Source organism: Ursus arctos, unplaced genomic scaffold (genome assembly GCF_023065955.2).
Source record: "Ursus arctos isolate Adak ecotype North America unplaced genomic scaffold, UrsArc2.0 scaffold_37, whole genome shotgun sequence".
Classification (NCBI taxonomy): domain Eukaryota; kingdom Metazoa; phylum Chordata; class Mammalia; order Carnivora; family Ursidae; genus Ursus; species Ursus arctos.
Window position 1 is genome coordinate 28541204 of NW_026623053.1, and position 20262 is coordinate 28561465.

Below are 20262 nucleotides of genomic sequence, written 5' to 3' on the forward strand. Positions count from 1 at the left end.
TGCTTATGATGGCTAGTCATGTAAAGTGGGGTGAGGAAGAGAGAGGGGTTTCTGAGGCCAGCTAGAGCAGGTGGGAGAACGGGCCTGTTGGCAGAACATCTGGAGAGGATCTGCCAGTGACTAAGTACACCCTGTTACTTCTCCATTTGGTACGAGACATGTGGAGCTTAGCTTCAGATATCTTATTCATCACAATATATAATTATTTCATCAGAAAGCATGTCTACATCTAAACACAGCCTGCAGCTCAAGCTTTGGAACACATTTATTATATGCTGTCAGAGAAAGAAAAAAAGGGTTTAGATTTCACTATTTCTAGTTTAATCTCCCTATTAGCGGATAAATCAGAGAACATAAAATTGGCAGAAACCTCAGTGGTCATTTAAATGTCAGTGTGACATATATGTCCATATTTCACATTTAAAAACCATCTATTTAAAGTTACCTTTGCGTGTGTCCAGCTTCATAAAAGAAAATGTCTAAATCTCTCTCATCCTGTAATTCTGGATCTAAAATATGTGTATACATAGTACTTTTTAAGAGCACAAAAAGATATTTTCTACCCATGCCTCTCTACCTTAAATAAATTTTACAGTCCACTATGTGACATTTTCATCTACCCCAAGCAAAACATCTCAGTGAAATTTCTACTTATTAAGGAGGATTTGTATGTAAGTTGTTTTAGATCCTGTAACTGTATTTAGTATTCAGAAAGCAATCTAGTACACTGGAAACTCAGTGTCCACGCGGACAAGTTTTACAACTCCACTTTTATACTGAACAGCTGTACCTCTCACAAGGCAATGCTAAGTTACAAATGAAGTAACGAACAATGACAGCACTTGAAGATTAAACTTCTAAATGCTAATGCTCCCAAATTCCTTGCATGGATTTCCAAACTAAAGAGGTCGTTAGCAATCCCATCTGTAAAACACTACACCAGGGGAGATATCTGGAAACTGTTACAACCCCAGCAGTGGCGGGGGAGCTCTGGGCCTCTTGGCCAATATCAGACAGAGCCCCTGCCCCCTGAATTTGTGGAGGTATGGGTCCTTGCATTTTAGGATAGTCCACACTATTCCTTCCTTTGGGAAGCAGTATGAATTCCTGTGACTATGTAATGAGCAAAAATGTCTATCAAACGTGGTAAGACACACCAAAGAATTCAGCCTGGCAGCATACTTTTTCTCTTTTCTTCATAACAGGAATTCAACGCTATGCTGGCCTCTCCCAACAAATGGCACATTCATGGATTAAAATATTCTTCATAGCTAAGTTCAGTTGCTTAAAAACTTACCTCCATTAGCTGTTCATCCAGTTTTACTTGTTTCTTTTTCAGGCCTTCATTTTCCAAATGAATCGTTTCTAATTCTCTTTCAAGGGAATTCATCTGACTGACCTGCTAAAAAACAGAAAATTCCCTTTAAAAAACCCCAACACTTGAGTTGCTCTACTTTTACAAATTTATGCTAGTCAGAAATCTTAACCTTTGGTAGAAAGTGGAGGTCACTCATCAACATAATTCAGTGCAGATTACATTTAAGTAGGATAGTTTTTAATCACCACTGCTTACATGGAACAGATCTCATAAGGCACCTGGCTTTCAAACCTCAGTGCCACTCCCTGTAAGAAATACATCCAGGGCACAAGCCCATGCCCATAACCAGGTATAAATACACATCACTGACAGAACGCTTCCATGAAATGAAATTTACCCTCACCATGAGCCATGTACTCTGATATTTTCTAGCATATCTTCTTAATGAAAGAGGCTGATGTTTCACTAACTTTCATGATTCTCTACTATGGATCTGCAGCGGGAAAAACACTGTCTTAAGGCATAAAGGTTTAAAACGGAGAGTACATAAAACCTGAGTTCAAGAACTCCTTTCTCAATTTTATTTTTTTTTAAAGATTTTATTTATTTATTCGACAGAGATAGAGACAGCCAGCAAGAGAGGGAACACAGCAGGGGGAGTGGGAGAGGAAGAAGCAGGCTCATAGCGGAGGAGCCTGATGTGGGGCTCGATCCCAGAACGCCGGGATCACGCCCTGAGCCGTAGGCAGATGCTTAACCAACTGAGCCACCCAGGCAACCCTCCTTTCTCAATTTTAAAGATGAAATTTGAAGATTTTGTGAGTATCCATTTTTGGAATTCTCTATTATAGGAAGAATTTAATGAGCTACATGACCCTGGAATTTAGAATATTGCTAAGTAGTAAACATATGAATATAGGACGTTGATTTTGGTTTCTATCAAATAGAGTTGAGGAGAGGAGCGAGAGTTGTTAAAGAGAAGTGTGATCGCTTCAGGTTAAAACGTATCATTAGACTTTTCCCTTAGCAGCTGGATGAAACCCTTTACCTTTCTGAAAAGTTTATTTGAATGTACCTACAATTGAATGGTATTCAGCTTTAGAGCACAAACCAAGTCTTCTTACTGCCTACGGTCATGATAACTTTCACAAACTTAAAATTTTCATACAATTTTTTTTAAAGATTTTATTTATTTGACAGAGACACAGCAAGAGAGGGAACACAAGCAGGGGGCGTGAGGAGAGAGGGAGAAGCAGGCTTCCCATTGAGCCGGCAGCCCGATGTGGGGCTCAATCCCAGGACCCTGGGATGACCTGAGCTGAAGGCAGACGCTTAACCGACTGAGCCACCCAGGTGTCCCTCACACAATTTTTCTAACAGAAGTAATTAATTGTTCATCATTCTTCCCAGATTTTTACACAAACCATAATTTTCAGAAGAGGAAGACAGCAGTGAGAACTCGGAGTTTTACTTTAGAAGAAAAAAGAAAGAAAAGTAACAAGAACTCCGAGGGTAACACTAGAACTCTTACTTCATGGAACAAAGCAAACTGAGTGCGGCTACGGAGGCTTAACCATGTGGTGGCCAGCCTCCAGGATGGTCCCTAGTGACCTCCACCTCCTGGGGCTCACACCCTTGTGTAGTTTTCCTGTACTAGGGTTAGTCTGTGTGACCGACAGGAGAAAGCACACATGATGGCCTGTCACTTCCAGGATGAGCTTAGAAAAGGCACTCCAGCTTTTGGGGTCTCTCTCCTACCACTCACTGCCACGTCCTGAGAAAAAGCCCAGGTGGTGAGCAGCTGAGGCCTGTGGTAATCAGCCAGCGAGGAACAGACGCCTCCTCCTAACAGTTACAATACTGACCTTGGAAGTGGGTCCTCTAGTACCAGTGAAGCCTTCAGATAAATGCAGGGCCACCTGGTCTGTGGACTGCAACCTCGTGAGCCCCTCAGTCAGACCAGTCCGCTAAGCTGCTTCTGAATTCCCCACCCACCGAAACTGTGAGACAACAAATGTCTGTTGCTTTAATTTGTTACACAGCAATAGGTAACTAATACCATATTAAGAGGTCTTATTAATATTCAGGATATATACATTTTAAAATAGATTTTACTAACTTAAAAGGGTTATAATACTACTGAAGATGATTAACCATCTTCATTATGAATACTTAAAGTTAACTGCTCCTTTTCAACCATCAGTGAATCAAAAAGAACTCTAATACTACTTGATAATATTACAAAAAGTATAGCTAGATGGAAGAACCAAAATATACCACTGTAATCGTTTCCTTGGAAGCATGCAGGGAGAAACATACGCATAGGGACGCATCAGAATAAGGACATAGACACCTGGTAGAAACTCTCAAAACTCACCTTCCTATTAGTAGGAGATCGCTCCTTTTGAAACTGTTCACACTCTCTCTTTAAGCTCAACTTCTCCTGCTCTGTGGGCTTCACAGTGCCTGATGGGTTTAGATGTTTTTGGTGCTTGGGGGGAAGAAGGTTGGATTCCAGCTGACGGACCTAACAAGAAGATACGAGAGAGGAAGAAATGTTAATATAGTCATCCAGCAAGAAAGAAAAAAAAAATAAGGAAAGGTTTTTTTTAGCACTTGGGTGTTGTCGTATTAAAAACACTTTTTTTTTCCAGTCAAGACTGCCAATTCTTTTTTTTTTTTTTTTTAAGATTCTATTTATTTATTTGAGAGAGTGGGAAAGAGAGAGAGAAAAAGAGGCAGACTCCCCACTGAGCAGGGAGCCCAACATGGGGCTCGATCCCAGGACCCTGAGATCATGACCTAAGCCAAAGGCAGACGCCTAACCAGCTGAGCCAAGTGCTCCAAGTCTGCCAATTATTGAAGCCTGCTTTTTTGGATTTCAAAAGATCCTTCTAGGTAAATCTATTTTTGGTCTGGCTGGGTTTCAAAATCCAAGGACTGTAAGGATCAGATTAAGGGGACCTCTGCATCTACCAAACTGCTGGGAGTCAACAGTGCGGCGTGGCTGCCCAGAAAACAGATGTAGTCCTAGGCACTTTGTCTCTGACACGAGCATAGCTTTTAGAAGTCAATGAGGTGACAGTCCCATCTACTGTGTCTTGGACGGTTCACACCTGAAACAACGCATTTATATCAACCCGGTTCCACGAGGACAGCGACCGTGTCTGTCCTGGTCGATACTGCACCTTCAGTGGGAGCAGAGTTTCTGGCACCGAGTAGGTGTTCTAAAGGACTATCTGTGGCTCTTCAGAGTTTGGTCCTCAAAGGAAGTGTTTACGCATAGGTTCAGCATAGTCAGTCAGCTACTTAGCAGAAGGATATAAACATCAGTTTAGTGGCTGGAAAAGACCCTCTTTAGAGACCATTCTCACCTTGAAAGGCTGAGTCTTTAAAAACGGGTACCTTTTCTCTTCTAAGGCATTAGCCCAACAAGATGTGAGTCTAATTTTGCCATTTTTGTATCACTCTTGGGAGCTAGTCTATTTGAATGAAGAACATGGGGTTAACGTAATTTCCATGAGGCTATTCTGGATAGGAGGATTTAAAATCATTGATTTTAATATAGAACTGATTATACAAAATGCTTTTCAAGTTACCTTCTCCCGGGAGTGCGTGAGTTCTGCTTTGGTGTTCCGCACCACGGTCTGGAGTCTCTCGTTCTCTTGCCAAAGTAGCTGCTGTTCCTCCTTTATCAGATGATCCATCTTGTCCCAAGTCAGCCTTTGCTGCTGGGTATGGAAGCCTGATGGATGGGTGGCTATTTCTGGGGCCCAGTTCTTAAGAGCAAATGACAGAGTCAAGCCTTAAAAACAAGCTGATTTCTGTTTCGAGTGTATTTACTCAAGGACAATAATTCTCAGTAAGCACCTTTCATTCTTCATGTCTTCTAATGGAGGTGTGAATCTATGTTGTATACATAGATATAAAAACAATATTTCGGGAGTTATTTTTTTAAAAAGTTTGGAAATTCTCTGTTTAGAATGAGCTTTGGCAAAATAGCCCCAGAAGCCTAATAACAAAGATGACTGAAGGGCGAGTCCTGATTCTATACAGAACCCAAGTGCACAGAGATGGGTGGCCTTAAAAATTGCTTCATCTTTGTGAACTTTACGCTTTTGCCCCAGATAACTATTCTTTTGGTTAACAGAAGACACAAAGGGAACTTCAAAATGCACTGCTAACCTGAAAGCTTTCACAAGCTAAACTCTTTTCACATTTGCAATCAGATCCTTTTTTAGAATCCAAAGCACATAAGCACATACTGTCCATGTAATTGAGGCCTGAACTCCGGAATATGCTTTTAGCTACCAAAGTGATTTTTCGGATCCTGGAAAATGCTTTAAAAAAGGTAACAAATAGGTAAGGCTTTTGCTTTTTAAGCTAAAACATGAAAAAGAAAAAGAGTTACAATCTCATTTTGAAGAAAATGTCAGCCCAGAAGTAATTTTTAAAAATGGAAAACTATTTTCCTTTAAAAAATAAAAAAATAAAAAAAGGAGGCACCTGGATGGTTCAGTTGGTAGAGCATGAGACTCTTAGTCTCAGGGTCGTGAGTTCGAGCCCCACATTGGGTGTGGAGCCTGCTTAAAAAATATATATATATAAGAAAATAAAAAGATACAAAATAACTGGATTAGAATTAACTGTCCTACTTTTAGGGTAGGACAAATCTTAACATCTCCACAAGGCTGACGTCTGTAATACCATTTTTAATTTCTATGCACACAGGTGAAGCATTTTGATATATTAAAATGAGACACCCTCTATACACCACCAAAATGTTTTAGTTTTATTACTACAGAATAACTCAGCATGCTCTTCTGTCTTGCACAATACAAAACATAACCTTGTCATTGTGGTTCCATTTATATGAAGCTGGGAAACAGGCATCCCTAACCTATGGTGGCAGAGGGCAGAGAAGTGGTTGACTTGTGAACCCCTGCTGGATATGGTCTGTATTTCGAGCTAGGAGGTGTTTACACAAATATAAACATATGCAAATACATAGGTATACAGGCCAGTATCGTATTTTCTCTTACGATTTTTTCTCTAGCTTTATTGTAAGAATAGAGTATACAATACGTATAATATACAAAATATGTGTTAATGAACTGTTTATAGTATTGGTAAGGCTTCCAGTCAAGAACAGTCTTAATGATTAGTAGTTAAGTTTTGGGGGAGTCAGCAGTTATATGTGGACTTTTGACTGTGCAGGGGGTTGGGGATCCTAACCCCTACATTGTTCATTTATGTAAACACACATACACATCTATAAAAATAAGTTACAAACTTAAAATCTGTGCACCTTACTGTATAAAGTTATACCTCAATAAAAAAGAAATTACCTTGTCACCAGCATTCTGAAGTTGCTTATATAAAGACATCACTTCTTGTTTTAAAGCCTCCTTTTCCTGCTGAGTCACTCGTAGGTCAGATTGAATCAGTGACATTTGCAGGTTTACCTTCTGCAGGGTGTCTTCTAAGCTCTGAACCTGCAGCGGGAGAGCAGTCTTACCCTGTGACACAGACCCTCACCAAAGCACGTCCAGGAGTGAATGAGCTAGGACAGGAGAATTCCTGGGTCCCTTCTCTTTCTATTTATTTATATACAGTTCTTTTCAGTAGCTTCGTAGAAACCTCAGCTATTATATTACATATTTACAGGATGTTACGTATTTAGGCCAATGATGAACTGTGTTCTGGAGCAGGGTCTTGCTGAGATAGTCATCTGGTATATTAATTACCAAGTGGTCTCTTACAGAACCAAAGAGAACCAACTGGCATACAGGAGATGGCTTTACTGAATTTTGTAGAAATTGTGTTTTAGCCAGTGGTGTTGGTTTGTAAAGGAACCCTTAGTTAAACATGAAAATATATAGTTGTCAGAACCCCACTCCATGCTAAAATCTAGTACATAGTTCAATTAAGAACAATGTAAATTTGTAAAAGCAAGGTTGATAGAGATCTTTAACAGGGCAGGAATCTGCCTTAGAAACCCTTTTTCTAAATGAGAAATAAGCAGTCCTTTCTACACTTTATTCTCGAGCTTTCGTAAGTAATCTCATAATGAGATAATCTCATAATTCTAATAATGAGCTTTGAGGGAACTGTTCAAATTATTTCATCATACTAGAAGCATGTGATAGATATTAGTCAAGTTGAGTCATTCTGAGCCCTCTTAGGCCAATTCCACCTGGAATATTCTTTCTACTGGGAGTTCTGTTGGAATAGCTAGTAACTGTGCAGAAGAAACAAGAATTGGCTACATACCTTTTCCTGTGAAGCCACGAGTTGGGACTTCAAGGTTTCACTCTGGAGTTCCCAAGACTTCTGTTCTTGCTTCATAGTTGCGATTCTGTGCTCTAAAAGACTTGATTTTGCCAGCTGTTTCAGGAAAAGAAAAGAGGGAACAGGGCATTTTTGCAAACATATCTAGCCTCAATTTCTATACCTCTACAGATGCTGAAAAGATTAAGCACCGTCTGTTTACATGGGGGAGCAGGGCAAGGTAAATGAAGCTGTTTTCCTGACTCCCTTTCTACCTTTAATTCTGAGGCATCTCTTCTTTTTGGCGATTTCCATTTTTCTCTCTCATTGCCTCATTGTGGGTGTGAAATGGTAGGCTGGAAGGCAATGAGAAATCTCAAGGGGTCCCTGGATGGCTCAGTCTTAAGTGTCTGATTCCTGATTTCAGCTCAGGTCATGATCTTGGGGTTGTGAGGTTGAGCCCCGCGTTGGACTCCAAGCTGGGCAGGGAGCCTGCTTGGGATTCTCCCTCTTCCTTTGCCCTCCCCCACAACCTACTGGCTCAATCTCAAGAGAGTACCATAATAGGAAAATACGGAATGCCTATATAGGCAGGTGGGACAAAAGCAGTGTTTTGGGATTTGCTACGGAAAATACAATAGAAAAAAAGTGTCTATGTAATAGAGCTCAGATTATTAAAAGCAACAGTATTTATATGTTAATAGTGATATATTTAATAAAAGCTCAGATTATTAAAAGCAACAGTATTTATATGTTAATAGTGATATATTTAATAATATACATTAAGGGGCGCCTGGGTGGCTCAGTTCGTTAAGGATCAGACTCTTGATTTTGGCTCAGGTCGTGATTTCAGGGTCGTGAGATTGAGCCCCCAGGTTGGGTGTGGAGCCTGCTTAAGATTCTCTCTCTCCGCCTCTCCCTCTGTCCCCCGCCTCTGCTCGTGCTCTCTCTAAATAATAAATAAATGTTTAAGTAATATACATTAAGTAGCATGGTTATATATTAAAATGAGATGCACTATATATTACTATATATAATAATATAATTATTAACCAGTGTAGACTCCTGTCAAAATCATGACCTTGGGAATTCTGAGGTCACATTAGGCGAGCTGGAATGTTGTTCTACAGGAGACCTGGGAACAATTAGGCTAAAACGGGAGGCCCACGCGCCACGGTACAGAGAAACGCTCACTATGGCACCCACTACGATACTGGCACACAGTCCCGTGTGTACTACCTCGTCCACACAGCTATTTAATTCTTCACTCAGCGCTTCCTTCTCTTTCAGCAGTTTTTCATTGTCGCTGAGAACACTAGAAAGTCTTTGCTGGACGTCGGAGAGGTCAGGACATCTGTGCAGCTGTAAGAAACGAAGAACCCCATCATGTCTCACGGCTGTATTTATAACCAGGGCGTTTTCATGGCTGCTGCTATTTCCCTATCCACACAGACATTTCAGAGGACGTAGAAACTCTAGGGGACTAAAATTAAATTTAACAAAATGTTCCCTGCTACATTCTCTCCATTCTCCAACTGACTGCCAAAATGTCTGCCCAGATAGAGTCACGTAGACAGACGCTGTTACATAATGGTCCAGCTTCCTGGTTTTTACCTCAGGGTAAAATAAGTAACTGCCATTCTGTCATCAATTAACTTGTGTACATACATAGCACAATCCAGTTTCCTCAGGCTCTTTCAACTAGGAAAAAAATCTTTTTCAGAAATCTCAGTCAAGACTACAAAATTGGCATGAACCAAGCACAGTGAATCAATACAAGGGCAAGTTTTAACCCTAAAACAATCAGTTTTTCAGTGTGTTCCATGTGCCCTCCCCTTTGGAAGAGGCCAAAACTGACTTGCTTAGTAACATGTTAAATGTGGACACACTGGCCTCCTCCTCTCTACTGGAATCAAGACAAACCAAAGACGTTTTCTGCTCCGTTACAGCATCTGCCTTACTAGGATTGACATTTGGGGCCAGATAATTTGGGGGCGCTGTCCTTCACACTGGAGGATGGCTAGCAGCATCTCTGGCTTTACCTATTAGATGCCTGTTGCACTCCTCTCCCCACACACCAGTTGTGAAAGCCAAAAATGGCCCGAGACATGGCTAAATGTCCCAGCGTGGGGGAGTCATTCCCACCTCCCCCCAGCGACTGCTCTAATGAGACCGATTGTTTCGTACATTTCTTTGCCCTTTCCCATAGTTCCTATACATTTTTAACTTCCCTGTTTCACTTGGCTTTCACATCTTCAATTCTTTATTATTCATTATGATTTTATGGCCATCCACTTCATACCTTATGTTCTTTCACATTCACTCTAGGAATAACATGACAAAATAGACTCTAAGGGTTGAATCTTGTCTTCAACTGACAACAAATCCAGCATACCTTACAAACCTAAAGTCAGAAGGACATAGAAAAGTGTATTTTAAAGTAGCTGGGCTTTGGTTTACCAAAGAACCTGTCTCCTTTGCTCCCTACCTTGCTTCCTCATCCCCAGACCCTCACAAAGCCTGGTAGCATTTTGGGTGTAGAGACTGGCATGAGACTCCTGTTGATGCTACTTGTGTTTCTTTGCTGTGCAACACAGAATTTCTCATTCACAAAGTACTTTTGCTTGTATTGGGTCCTACAGAGCAGCACACACTTCCTAGGTCCAAGCCGTATGGCAGCAACAATGGGCTGATGATACTACCCCACTGTTGTGACCCAAAAGAGTCCAGGTGCCATGAAACAACTTCTACCAAAGGCAGACAGGGCTCACCATTTTTCCACTTCACTATTTATACCAATGCCTCCGTAAAAAAATACACGATAAAAATGTGCCGAATGATGTCCTCCTCTTGCTATTTTACTCCCCAATCCAGTCCTTCTCTTCTGATCTCTAGCTTAGTGAAGTCACAAAACATGCACTTTTCATGCTATGGATCTGGAGTCCATATTAACATCTTAAAGACTGAACAACAGATTTTCAAAGGGTAAAGGAGAAAAGTATGCCCATGGTAATGAGGATGAACTTGGTGATAACAGCTTTGGAGTACTTATGCACCGACAGAAAGGCCCTATGAGTTTTAACTTCTGAAGCATTTATAATGGCAGACAGTTTCTGTTACGGCAGAAGAGAGATACTTTGCATAGCAGCATCTGACTTGAAAAGGTTCTTATAAAGCTCCTATCGGGTACCAATCACGAGGCATTACGAGGGACACAAATTCCCCAGGAGTCTTACAATCCTATTAGAAAATCAAGACTTATAGGAGTCAACTACAAATCGACACAAACAAAAAACTCAGTGGTAGAGACTCAATGTTGTAGCATTCAGAGGACACCTTTATGCTCATAGGCTGAGCAGATACAAGCGAGAGAATTTTATAATCTAAGGATCTCATAATATCAAAGTAAACCTTTGATGAAGCAAATTGAAAAAACAAAATGAAATTCTCCTATTCATAAATCAGGATTGCTCAAATCCTGTACCCACTGAAAAGTTCAGAATGAAGAATAAAACAGGACAACATTCAAGATATAACTTTAAGGTGAATCCTGTTTTATATTTAAATTAAGTCTTTCTTTGAAACATTGAAATAGGCTTCTTAAAAGGAAAATTCATGAGTGAGATTGCATCCCTGATAATGTTCTAGAATTCACTCATTAGCCCAGGATAGAAGCCTCAAGAATAAAGGGAAAGAGGGGTGAACTTCGCCTGTGTCTCACAAATGTAGATGAACAGTTCTTAAAGTTATGAGCAAGAAAGTCACTTTCTTTTTAGACGAGCTTCTATTACTTTATCACCTGCCCAGAAGAAAGCAGAACAACAAATTTCTTAAACTGAAGTGGTTGTGACTGATTTATAGCAATAGAATTGCAGTCTATAATATGTGTAAGTTACACAACTAAAACCGCATTCGGAGAATTAGCAATAGGAATCCTTGTAAGTGGACTTGTCCTTGCAAACCCCATTTTACTACGCACTAAGCTATTTGACAGGACTCTGTATAAAGGACATTTGGTGGCTAGAAAAGCCAGACCATCAGGTACCATATTGTTCTATAAGCCACCCCCTTCACGCCCACTCCAAGCAGCACAGTCTTACTTGTTTCATTTTCTCCAGTTCATCTTTGAGAAGGAGGTTTTCTTGTTCCACAATATGAGTCTGTATTTTAACTTCAGAAAGTTCGGCCTCCAGAGAAGACACTAAAGTAGAGGACTAAGAAGAAAAATCAGAAAGTCAAGTAACAGACATCTTCACGTGGCCTGGGGAAACTTACTAGGTTCACAAGAGGCAGCAGTCAGGGAACCCTCGCCCTAATTCAGTGACAGGCCTTGTAGGACCGTTATCCTCGGTGAAACGAGCCAAAACTATCTTTTGAAAGACTGTGCTCCTAAACAGTATGAACATGATTTCTCAGGTGGGTTTTTTTCCCAGTTTGCTATCAGATTTTGGTTCTAAGTCCATGGATTTTTTAAAAAATAATTTTGCATCTTTTTAAAAAAATTTTATTTGACAGAGAGAGAGAGAGCACAAAGAGAGCAGCAGGTAGGGGAGAAGGCGGAGGCAGAGAAAGAGGAAGAAGTAGCCCCCCCTGAGCAGGGAGCCTGATTCGTGGCTCGAGTCCAGGCCCTGGGGATCATGACCTGAGCTGAAGGCAGACACTGAACCAACTGAGCCGCCCAGGGGCCCCGAATCCATGGATTTTTAAGAGCTCTTTACATAGTAGGGATATTAGCCCTATTCTCTGTGGTATGTGATGTAAATATTTTTCTCCCAGTTTGTGAATTGTCTCTTGACTTTGTTTATGGTACTTTTTTTTTTTGGCCATGAAAAGATTTTCTTAATCTTTTTTTTTTTTGCCTCTGGTTTAGGAATCATAGTTGGATAGCTTTTCGCTACACGAAGGTTAAAGACAAATTCATCCATGTTTTCTTCTAGTACTTCTGTAGTTTCGTTTCTGTATTTAGACTCCTAATCCAATTAGAGTTTATCCTTATGCACTATACAAATGGATCTCATTTTATCTGTTCCCAAATGTCTATGGAGTTGTCCAGGAACCACTTATTTTAAAAAAAAAAAATCCATCTTTACCCCAGTGATTTGAGAAGGTACCTTTGTTCTATACTAAGTTTTCATCTATTTGCCCATTCACTTGCCAGTACCACACTGTTTTAATTATGAAGACCTTATCTGTAAGAAATGCAATGCCAGCATTGCTTTATTTCTTGGGATTTCGTCCCCGGAAGCTGTAGGGTGGCTCTCCTCCGCACCTGCACTCTACACTGTTCCAGTTCTTCTTTCCGATGAGGCACCTGTAGTTTGCACTGCTCACGTGCACTGCGTCCCGGCTCTTCCTCCTTCTGGGTCAGTGCCCCTGCCAGACGGTGACTCAGTTCTTGCAGTTGTTTCTCATTCTGAGAGTTCTTTTGGCTAAGTTCTGTATTTTCCAAATCCAACTCTTGGTTTTTGGTTTTTAGTTCTGAAATCTAATTCAAATTGAGATAAGTTTTAAAAACTAGTTACCCTACTTCTCCTAAAAACCAGATACAGAGGCTAACTGGTTCTTCCCTGTCTGTAGTAAGGTTTTATAGGCAGATATATGTACACACACACGTCCCTACTAATAGAACAATTACAGTACTCATTACTACAAATTCCATCAACTGGGAAGTGTACGAAGAAGTGCCAGACCCCCAGTTCAATCTAACTCCATGGGGGTAGCCGCTGTTCACAGCTGGGTCTGTGTCCCTCCAGACGGGTTTCTATGTATATAGGAAACACATATGCATGGAGAGGTGTTTCTCCCCTTCAAAACAAAAATTTGAATCATTTCAGATGTTTGGACAGCCTGCTTTTCCCACTTACAGTATCTTACAGACTTTTATCTTTCTAAGTCAGTGCATTCAGAAACCACCACTATGTGGTGTGGTTTTAGTGTCTATAGCATATTCTGTGTCAAGACATTGCATAACGTATTTATCCATTCCCACACCGGCAGACATATAGGTTTGCTATCATTCTTTTAATCATGAAGAAACAGAACAGTCTTTTTGAAAAATTCATTTCTACATGGTAGCATGTCGCATTTAGGGTCATTTTCTTAGAAGTGGGGCTGCTGGGTTAGCAGGTCTGCACATACAACACTGTTCTGATAGCTATCCCCAAAGTGTCTTCCTCACAGTGCTACCAGCTTATACTCCCACCAAAAACGTATGAGTACACATTCATTTCTTCATCCCTTTTTAAAGACGGATGGTATCTTTAATTTTTGCTAATCTGAAAGATGAAAAAAGGAACATTAATTTGCACTTCCCTAATTAGGCTATCTTTTTATATGTTGTATTTGTTTTTTCCTTTACTTGACTACTTTGAACCAATTATCTGTTTTTCAACTGGGTTTTGCCATTTATTTATAAGAGTACAGAATACATTTTGGATGTTAAGACCTTGTCTGTTTCAAGTCCTGAAAATGCTCTTTTCCCAGGATGTCCCTGTCTTTTGGCTGTTTCAGACAGATTCTTAAATGGCCTTGCCTGCACAACTGCATGCTGTGAGATTACACAAACTGGGTGCCGGATGGCACAAGCTAGCTGAATACACTGCAATTCTATGCAAAGATCTACTGATGAACCATTACTCTGTATCTGTGAAATTGTGTCCTTTCTGCTTTCAATTACGGTATTGAAAGAGGAAGGAGCTAACATTACCTGAAAGAATGTGAGGGGTAGAGCTTTTAGAGGCATCATCTCCCCATTCCCATTGATTATAAAGCTTGTACTAAGCACTCCGACTCTAGAAATAGTACATATATTATGACAGGGGCCAAAAAATAGAAACCTAGTTTACAGTCAGCATGGGGTGGGTTTCTATTCTGAAACGCAGGATTTACAACTTTACCATCATCAGCTACATGTTATTCCAGGGGAATGTCTTATGAATTTATAAATTACAAATATAGAAAATTTGAGAATCAAGAAACATTGGGAAGTACTAAGTATCTCCTTACCTGTTTCTTTAAATTTTCGACCATCTTCTGAACTGCAGCTTTTTCCTGTTTTACAGTTTCTATTTTTTGCCTAAAGGGACAGTGAAAATATAACCTAAGAGTTAGGCTTTAAAAGCCGAAGCAAAAACAGTTTTAGTCCTTGCAAAAATGCCTTAAGAAAATTTAAGTATATGTCTTACCACATTTCTTCCTGAGATCCATTTAATTTCCCTAATTTCAGGTTAGAAATGCTATCTTCTTCATTTAAAGTAGTAATTTCATTTCTCAAAATAGAATTTTCTTCTTGAAGCTTCTCAGATTCATATCTGAATTACAGAGATTAAAAAAAAATAGTTATAATAAGGCCGTCATCTGGCATCTTTGGAAAATGCTTTCTAGTAACTTCCAATAAAACAAGTATTGCATGCCAGTTAAAAAGAGAAGTCTAAATTAGTAGGCTCTTAGTAATGGAAGTCAAGCTATGACATATTGACTCATTTCTTTTGGGAAGTTACGAATTTCACAAAAAGACGTTAGGGAAGTGTGGCTAAAACACTTGAGCGTAGAGATGGGAATTGAGACTCTGCCCCCATGGTTGCTAATTTTCTCAGTGGCAAGCGTACTGCTTTGAGCAAATAACTTCCTTTATCTCAGTCTCAAGTTCTACTTGCTCCAGATAGGTGTAAGCCTATTACTAAGCTGTATTAGCTTTAGTTACAGGCCTCAGGGTTCCTACAAAGAGAATTCACTACATAAAGCAAAGGACCACACTGAAACACGTACAATCATGTTTCCTTTGTGATTTTTTTCAACTCATTATATCCTGATTTTTAGAACTAAAAATGGTCTGAGGAAGAGGAAAAACTACATCCAGAATTATTTTGTTTCATATCATTAAGATATTTCAAAAACGTAATATTTTACAAGTTTTTTTAAAAACCAAATTTGCTAGAAGACAATTGCATTCATATTATATAAAGTCAAGTGAGCAGTGGTTCAAATTGGTTTTAATTTTGTCTTTATTTCTAGCACATGTATTAGAATCTGATAGCTCTTCAATAAAATTATACGTTCTAAGATAAATTTCCATTGTTTACAGAGTATCAAGCTTCAAGCGCTGTAAGTGAAAACCTGTAAGCCACAAAGCATGACATTTTTCCTATAATAGTACAGGATAAGAGCTCTTATCTACCAAGTGCGTTAATAATAAACGGAAGGCATTCTCACAGAACATGTTCCATTTCATGAGGAAAATAACCAACATTTAGCAAAAACAAAACCAAAACAACTATCGATCCAAGTGAAACGCTAGAGAAGAGTTAGACTTGACGCACACTCACGGCACACACGCTCCATGACGACACCCCGAACGAACAACAGTTATCTCCTATCGGGGAAGGGAAGGCCTCCCAGGCCAGGTTACTCTACTTGTTAAGACAACGCAGAAGCAGAAGGAAGTCTACAGTAGTGCTCTCTTCTCGAAGACTAACAGGTTAGTTTCTCTAGGCAGAGCAAGCAGTGGGCGTTAGACGTGCTGAGGTGCTCTCGGGAGTCCGGGAAGTTCAGAAGGTGCATACGTTACCTCAGAAACTCAACTTTGCGTTGCATCTCACTGCACGTGACCTGCAAGTCATGCATCATTGCCTTCAGCTCTTCCTCGTTCTCTCCTTGACAAGGGGCATCTTTCTGCTTAACTAAAGCAGTGACTCTCTCCCTCAACCTCCTGGTCAGCTCCTGCAGCTTTTTTTTCTCCAGCTCTAACTCTGCTATCGTGGCCTGACGCGGAAGATGTCTGTCCCGAAGGCCTAGGAGAGCGGTGTCTTCTTCCTCCACCATAAGCTCGTTCTGTACTCTGGGCTTTTCTCGATGTGTCCGGATTGTTCTGTGTAGCCAGGCAATTTCACTCGCTTGTACTCTTCCCAGGAGCTGTGTATTCTCCTGCTCGAGGTACTGGTTTTCTCGATAACGTTCTTCTATGATCCGGTGTACGTTCATCACCTTTGGCACACGCTCTTCCAGCGTCTGATGCAGTTCCAGTACCTTTTCTTCGGGCGGGACTTCCAGGTTAGCTAAGCGGGCTTCCCACAAGGAGAAGCAGTCACACTGGAGTGCTGCTCTTTCCCGTAGCTTCTCCAGCTTGCCCTGAAGTCTCAAAACCAGAACATGCAGCTCCTCGTTTTCTCTTCTGACCTCATCGTAACTCTTTTCCAGGCTAAGGAACGTTTCCGTCACCTCTTCCACTTTCTTTAGCTCATCCTGCAATTTGAAAACTTCCGAAGTGAGTTCCTTGTTACTTTCTAGGGCTTCGTCATAGCGCACCTCCATCACCCGCAGCTCTTCCTGGAGACAGTCATTTTCCCTGCTGGCATCTTCATATAACAGTTTATACTTGGGGGAAGCCTCGGGGATCCTCTCAAGCATCTTCAGTTTCTTTCTCAGCACAGAAACGTCAAAAAGTAGGTCCTGTTTCTTTTCGGAAGCTCGACTGCAGTCTGCACGTAGGATCATTAGTTGTTCCTTAAGCTGACAAACCTGATTCTTCAGGTCCCAGCTCTCAGTCCTGGTCTCTTCGCTATTTTCAAGCTCGGAAAAACTCTCTATTGATGCTTCCGACACCTCCATTTTGACCCCCTGTCTCTGAGCAGAGCTCGCCCCTGAACTGCCCAGATCCTGGGCTTCGTCGTCTGGTAGGTCACTGAGGACGCACCGTGTGCTTACACCTTCTACTTGTTTCATTGGATTCTGCAGCAAAAAGGGCTCTGTTTGTTCCACAGAATTTGCAAATAATCCAGAAGCTGGCTCATCTAAACAAGACGACATTACTGACCCCGGCTCTAATTTTTGTAGCTTCTGTTGCAATCTCGAAATTTCCGTGGCCATTTTCACATTTTCCTTCACTGCTCGCTCGTGAGCTCTCTGCAGGCTTAAGAGTACATCTCCATTCTCTTCCAACAGCTGCTTTCCTTGCTGGAGCAGGGATGTGGCTCCACTTGCTTCCGCTTCCTCCCCTCCCGCTGCCTGGCAGCCACTCTCTCTCCTGGACAGACATGCCACCTGCTGCATTTCCTTAATTTTGTTCTGAAGCCTGGAGATTTCTGTGCTCATCTCAGCCCTCTCTTGGTCTGCTTTCTCACAGGTCACTTTGTGGACACTCTCCATGGCCTGAAGCTTGGACATCATCTCCTGTCTCTCCCGGTCCCGTTCCATTGCTAGCTTCTCCAGCTGCTGGCTGGCCAGCTGCTCTGAGGAGGCTGCCTGGCACGGGACCTGCTCACCATCCTTTAGCTCCCTTTCACGACTGCTCTTCAGCTCAAGGATCTGGTCGGACAGTAGGCTTTGCTGACTTTCCGACACGTTTCTTAGATCTTCCAGGTCTTTGAGTAGCTGCTCTCTTTCAACAACCATACTATTCAAATGTTCTTTGTACGTTTTCTCCAGCATCTCTCTCTCCTGGGTCAGGACCAGAGAAGTTGCTTTCTCTCTTTGGAGAGTCTCTTTCAGCTGCTCCTGGGCTTCTGCACACTCCTGGGTGAGCTCGTCCTTCTCAAACTCCCACTGGGATCTCTCCTCAAGCTGTTGTTCCAGGAGCTCCTTCAGCTCTTGGTGGTAGTGCCCCTCCAGGCTTCGCAGAGCATTTTCGCATCTTTCAGTGACTTTCTGACAATCAGCCTGAAACTGGGCTTCTATCTGAGAGGTTCTTCTATTACACTCAGTTTCCATTTTTTCCCTAAATGTAGTCAACATACAGCATTACTGAAACTGCCACCAACTCCAGAAGCAAACAAAAACATTTTCCCGTGCACACAAGAAGCCACCAAACAATTTAAATGCTTTCTAACAATGGTCTTCACTTATTCCTATGTAATTGATTTCTACAGAGACAGGATCTCATTTCTGAGAGCTAAGACTGGCAGCCATAATTAATTTAGAAGACTTACCTCTCTCTGCATTCAGAGGGAAAATTTAGAAACCAACTTCTTTGGCATACTCCTGGATGTATTTGTTTATGGAAAATGTAAACTGATATTTCACATCAAGGATCAAATGCATATTAACCTAATCCCTAGCTTGGGAAATATATAAAATTCCTTCATTTTAATTAAGTATACACTGGAGGACAGTAGTCCTATAAACCATACCTATTAACATAATCATTATGTTTTCCTTCTTATTTAATAAAGCAGCACCCAGTTAATCATAGTATGAAGCACCAAAGCCCTCAAATGTACCTGAGATTTTACGTGAGGAAGGTAAGCACAACGTGGCATTTCATACTTTGGGAGTATTTACCCAGAATTTGGCTTACAAATAGCATTTCTCAGAACACAATAATTATCCTCATCTGGAACCTGAAAGGATACTTGTTGATATAAGAAATAAGGTCTTTGAAAAACAAACAAAAAAACAGTTCCAATAACCCTAGGATAGGCTTACGTCTACACAATGGCAAAACGGGCTGAGAAACTAGAGTCTAGTCAAAGTCCCCTTAACTGACCGGAACTTCTGGTGCCCCCCCAAGGGACAGTGCCCTGGGTTTCTTGATTTTCCTCTGTTTTCTTACCTTCCCTCTTGAAGTTCCCTTTGGTGTTTTTCCAAGAGCTCTTTTCGCAACTCTTCCTTCTCAAGAGTGTGCTTCTCCTTCAGGCTCTTAAGCTGCTCCTGGTGAAACTGCTCTAGTTCCTGAGTCAAGGCTCTCACCTTCTCTTCTGTCCAGGCGCCATTTTGAATGAGTCCTTCTCTCTCTCGGTTAAAGCTTTCCTCTGCCTGCTCTAGGCTAGCCTGGAGTTCCAACTCGTGCTCCAACCTCAGCTTCTCCTGCAGGTGAGTCTTTTCCTCATCCCACTTCCTTTGCAGTTGTTTTTTCTCATCCTCGTGTCTGCAGATAGTTGTATGTTGGGCCTCCTTGAGCACCACTGCCTGGCCCTGAAGTTCTGCAATTTCATCTTTAAGGTCACTTATTTGTTTTTCCAAGACATACACTTCACTCTCATACTTTTGCTTCATGTTCTCTTGCTCCTTTTCACCGGCGACCCTGGTTTCATCTAGCTGCTTTTCATAATGGTGCACCTAAGGTCAGAAAGCAAAACCACCACAATGTTACTCAACTCAAGGCCGTGGAAAGGTGAGAGGGGCTGCAGCTACTTTTTGCCTATGAGACATTCTTCAGTTTTCCCATTTTAATGACTTGAAAACATGTTAAATAAGATATATTTGAGGCATAGTTGGCTTTTCTTTTTAACTTTGTTGAATTGTATTAGTTTCTTTTTTTTAGGATGTTATGTGAGGGGGAGAGAGAGAGAGAGAGCACACATGCACACGAGCAGGGGGAGGGGAGAGGCAGCGAGAGAGAATCTCAGGCAGACTCCACACTGAGCAGGGAGCCTGATGCAGGGCTCCATCCTACAACCCTGGGATCACGACCTGAGCTGAAATCAAGAGTCCGACGCTCAGCCAACTGAGCCACCCAGGCCCCCCAAATTTTACTAGTTTCTAAACAACTCTGATAAAAACAACTAGACTTTCTCATAGATACCATTTGTCTTCCCAGGCATCCCGTCTAACTGTACGTGTAGGGTCTTAAAATACTTAATTCAAATATTTCTTGAACACCTACCATAGGCACTCTGTGGGCCTTGTGGGGACACGAAGTTGGGTAAGATATAGTCTCACCATCCAGGAGAAACCACCCT

The 20262-nt window shown here is 41.3% G+C and overlaps 1 protein-coding gene and 1 long non-coding RNA gene across 7 annotated transcripts in view; one reads left to right on the top strand and one right to left on the bottom strand.

The window, feature by feature from the left end:
* Positions 1-20262, top strand: part of LOC130542561 (uncharacterized) — a 122858-nt gene that overhangs the window by 49806 nt on the left and 52790 nt on the right. The window lies entirely within an intron of this gene.
* NIN (ninein) overlaps positions 1-20262 on the bottom strand; it is a 93055-nt gene that overhangs the window by 12712 nt on the left and 60081 nt on the right. For 3 of the 6 annotated variants that reach the window (XM_048215657.2, XM_026513713.4, XM_044389489.3), the window contains 12 exons: positions 19134-19639; positions 16155-18299; positions 14773-14898; positions 14594-14663; positions 12858-13073; positions 11689-11802; positions 8828-8950; positions 7592-7705; positions 6667-6813; positions 4918-5097; positions 3696-3845; positions 1298-1402 (listed from right to left, as the gene is read on the bottom strand). In XM_048215657.2, the coding sequence (XP_048071614.2) occupies positions 1298-1402; positions 3696-3845; positions 4918-5097; positions 6667-6813; positions 7592-7705; positions 8828-8950; positions 11689-11802; positions 12858-13073; positions 14594-14663; positions 14773-14898; positions 16155-18299; positions 19134-19639 (3996 nt within the window). The remainder of the gene's footprint in view (positions 1-1297; positions 1403-3695; positions 3846-4917; positions 5098-6666; positions 6814-7591; positions 7706-8827; positions 8951-11688; positions 11803-12857; positions 13074-14593; positions 14664-14772; positions 14899-16154; positions 18300-19133; positions 19640-20262) is intronic. The other 3 variants (XM_026513714.4, XM_026513716.4, XM_026513717.4) reach the window with 2 other exon arrangements.